At 16.1% G+C, this 3,248-nt stretch overlaps 1 protein-coding gene across 1 annotated transcript; it reads left to right on the top strand.

Annotated features, from left to right (window-relative positions):
* Positions 1 to 880: 880 nt before the first annotated feature.
* On the top strand, positions 881 to 2,813 carry PGSY75_0316900 (putative E3 ubiquitin-protein ligase; the record flags this gene model as incomplete). Its single annotated transcript, XM_018784021.1, has 2 exons — positions 881 to 1,096; positions 1,242 to 2,813. 2 exons carry the CDS (start codon positions 881 to 883, stop codon positions 2,811 to 2,813), a joined length of 1,788 nt encoding a protein of 595 aa, XP_018643604.1.
* Positions 2,814 to 3,248: the final 435 nt, after the last annotated feature.

Here is a 3,248-nt window from a genome sequence, read left to right as displayed (position 1 = left end):
AATTAATATATATTTATTATATATTATTAATTTTATATTATAAATAATATTATATATATTTTTATTTTTTATATATATATTATTATATAATAATAAAATTTATTTTTATTATTTTTTTTACAAAATTATTTACAGAAAGAAAAGTATACTATTATAATATATATCCATATTATCAAAAAAAAAAAAATATAAAAAATAATCAACAACATGAAAAAAATAATAATATATATATATAAAGATATTAAATGTAATATAATATATATATTATAATTCATAAATATATATATATATATATATATATATTTTTTCTTTCTTTATAAAAAAAAAAAAATTAATATTATATATATATAATATATATATAATATGTATTATATATACTACTATACCCTTTTGAAATATAAAAAATTGAAATCACAATATATAAACAAAAAAATAATTATACATATATAATAATATATATTTTTATATTTGTTTTTATTTATTTTTTTTTTCTTTTTTGTGAATATATTATATAAAAATATAGATAGATTCAAAAGAAAATTCTAAAATAGAAAAAAAAAAAATAATAATAAAATAAAGAAACAAAAAAATGAATATTTATATATATAATATATATTTTATATAAATTTTAAAGAAACAAAAATATATATATATATATATATATATATATTATTATATCTTTTTTAATTTTTATGTATATATTATTATATATATATAAATATTTCCTTTCTTATATTATAATGTAAAATATATATAAAAGCCATGCGTAAACCCAAATCGCAACAAGATTTATAAAAATTAATAAAAGAGTATAAAAAAAAAAACAAGAAAAAACCACAAAATAAGAAAAAAAAATTGTTACGAGTTTGTTCATTTGAAAATGAGTTTTATAGATGAATATGATTTAGATATGTATAAAAATATTGTTATGGCCAATAACTGTAAAGATGAAGAATTATTATGTATATTTAATACTTCAAGTTTTTTAAATACAATATGTTTTTTTATTTTCGTTATTATTTTTTTATGGGCCTTGGCCATACTCTCCAGGTTTTATTTATCATATAATATTATGAAGTATCTAAAAAACAGAAAGGTATACAAAAAAATAAAAAATAAAAAAAATAAAATAATCAATGGATTTGTTATAATAACAACGTAAATCATGCACATATTATATGTTACATATATGTGTTATACATATTTGTGTATATTTATTTATTTTTTATTTTTTATTGTAGGCCATTTATATGAAGAACATGTCGAGATATATCGACGACATAAAAATGCTATGTAGAAGCCATGTAAACGATATCATAAGAATAAAAAAGAAGATTACTCCAAGACATGTTGAGAAAATAAATTTAAATATCAGTATAAATAACAATATACAACTTTTTAAAAACTATTTAAGTTCTAGTAGTAATGATTTAAATAATTTTTATAAATATTCTATATCATTTACATTTTCATCAAAAAATTGTATATATATTAGACTTTTTTTTGGTGTGTTACTAGAAGAAATAAATGACATGATATATAATAAAACAGAATTATATAGGAATTTAAATTATGATAGAGATGATGAAAATAATAAAAGTATGAATTATCGTAATAGTTTAAATAATAATAATACTGTTATATGTATAGATAATTTTAAAAACTTTTTTAGAGAAGGAATTATTAAAACACTACCAAGTAATAAAAAAAATTCATCTGATGCAACCACATTTTTGCTAGATAATGAAAAAAATGATTTTTTTATTACTAATGAAAATTATATGGAAAATATTATTGATTTTCATTCATGTTATTATAAAACATCTCAATCATTCTATGCAAGTGGTACTGATATGACATATACAATGCCATATGATGAAAACTTTTGTGTAACAGATATTTTAAATCGTATAGAAAAGGAAAAAAATCACAAAGATGAAAATAGTAGTAATAATAATAGTAATAATAGTAATAATAATAGTTATCTTAATGATGATAATATATATAATAATAATAATTTATATAATCATATATATAATAGTGATAATCTTATGCTTAATAACAATATTGCTAGTAGAACATATACAAATAACCAACTAGATTCAACAAATAATAATATTTTCTTATTAAATGAACATAACAATAGATATAAAAACAATAAAGTCTTCCTACAAAATGAAAGCAAAATTTTTAATAATACAAATATTGATGAAAATATAAGAATACCACTAATCATAGTTTTAAATGACGTACCACCTACTGATGAATATTATGGAAATAAAGAAAATATAAAGAATAATTATAATAATATAAACACAAGAACAATAAATACCACAACAACCACAACAACAACAACAACAACTACTACTACTACTACTAGTAGTGGTAATAATAATTGTAATACACTCATTGTATTAGTAGGATTCAAAAAAATGAAAGATAAATATAAACCATATATCATAAAAGATATATCCGTTTTAAGTTATAACCTTTCAGACCAATATGATAATTTAAGAAAAAAAAAAAAAAAAAAAAAAGATAAAACTACATCATCAAATAATAATAATTATTATAATAATCAAGTATATCAATTTGTAGATATTCTAGATATATATGGACATGAAGAACATGATAAAGAATGCTTAATATGTATGACATCTTATAAAGATACCTTACTAATGCCATGTAGACATTCTTCTTTTTGTTATGATTGTATGAAATCTTTAAGACAAGAAAAATGTCCTATCTGCAGATGTCTATTTACATCCTTTATAAAATTTCCTTTAAAAAATGTTGAGCGGCTTGATACTTAAAATATGCAACCTCACAAAAAAAAAAAAAATGACAGTACGAATTATAAAATGAACTTAAAAAAAAAAAAAATTTCAATGTATATATATAATGTATATATATAATATATATATATATATATATATATATATGTATACATATTTGTTTTGTTTTGTTTTGTGTTGTTTTATTTTCTTTTTTTTTTGTTGTTGCTTTAATATATATGTATTTATTAATTTGTATATTTTAATCTTTTTTTTTTTATGTACCTCTTTATTTTTTTTTTTTAAAATTAAAAAAATTTATTAATTTTAAATTGTTTCAATTCAATTAAAGTTTTTTATATAATATAAATATAAATAAATATATAAATATATTATATATATTATATATATATTATATATATATATTATATATATATATATATATTTTTTTTTTTTTTTTTTTTTTTTTTTTTT

The sequence above is a fragment of the Plasmodium gaboni genome, chromosome 3 (assembly GCF_001602025.1).
Source record: "Plasmodium gaboni strain SY75 chromosome 3, whole genome shotgun sequence".
NCBI lineage: Eukaryota > Apicomplexa > Aconoidasida > Haemosporida > Plasmodiidae > Plasmodium > Plasmodium gaboni.
The sequence above is the reverse complement of the archived record's forward strand: the minus strand, read 5'-3'. Positions and strand labels throughout refer to the sequence as shown.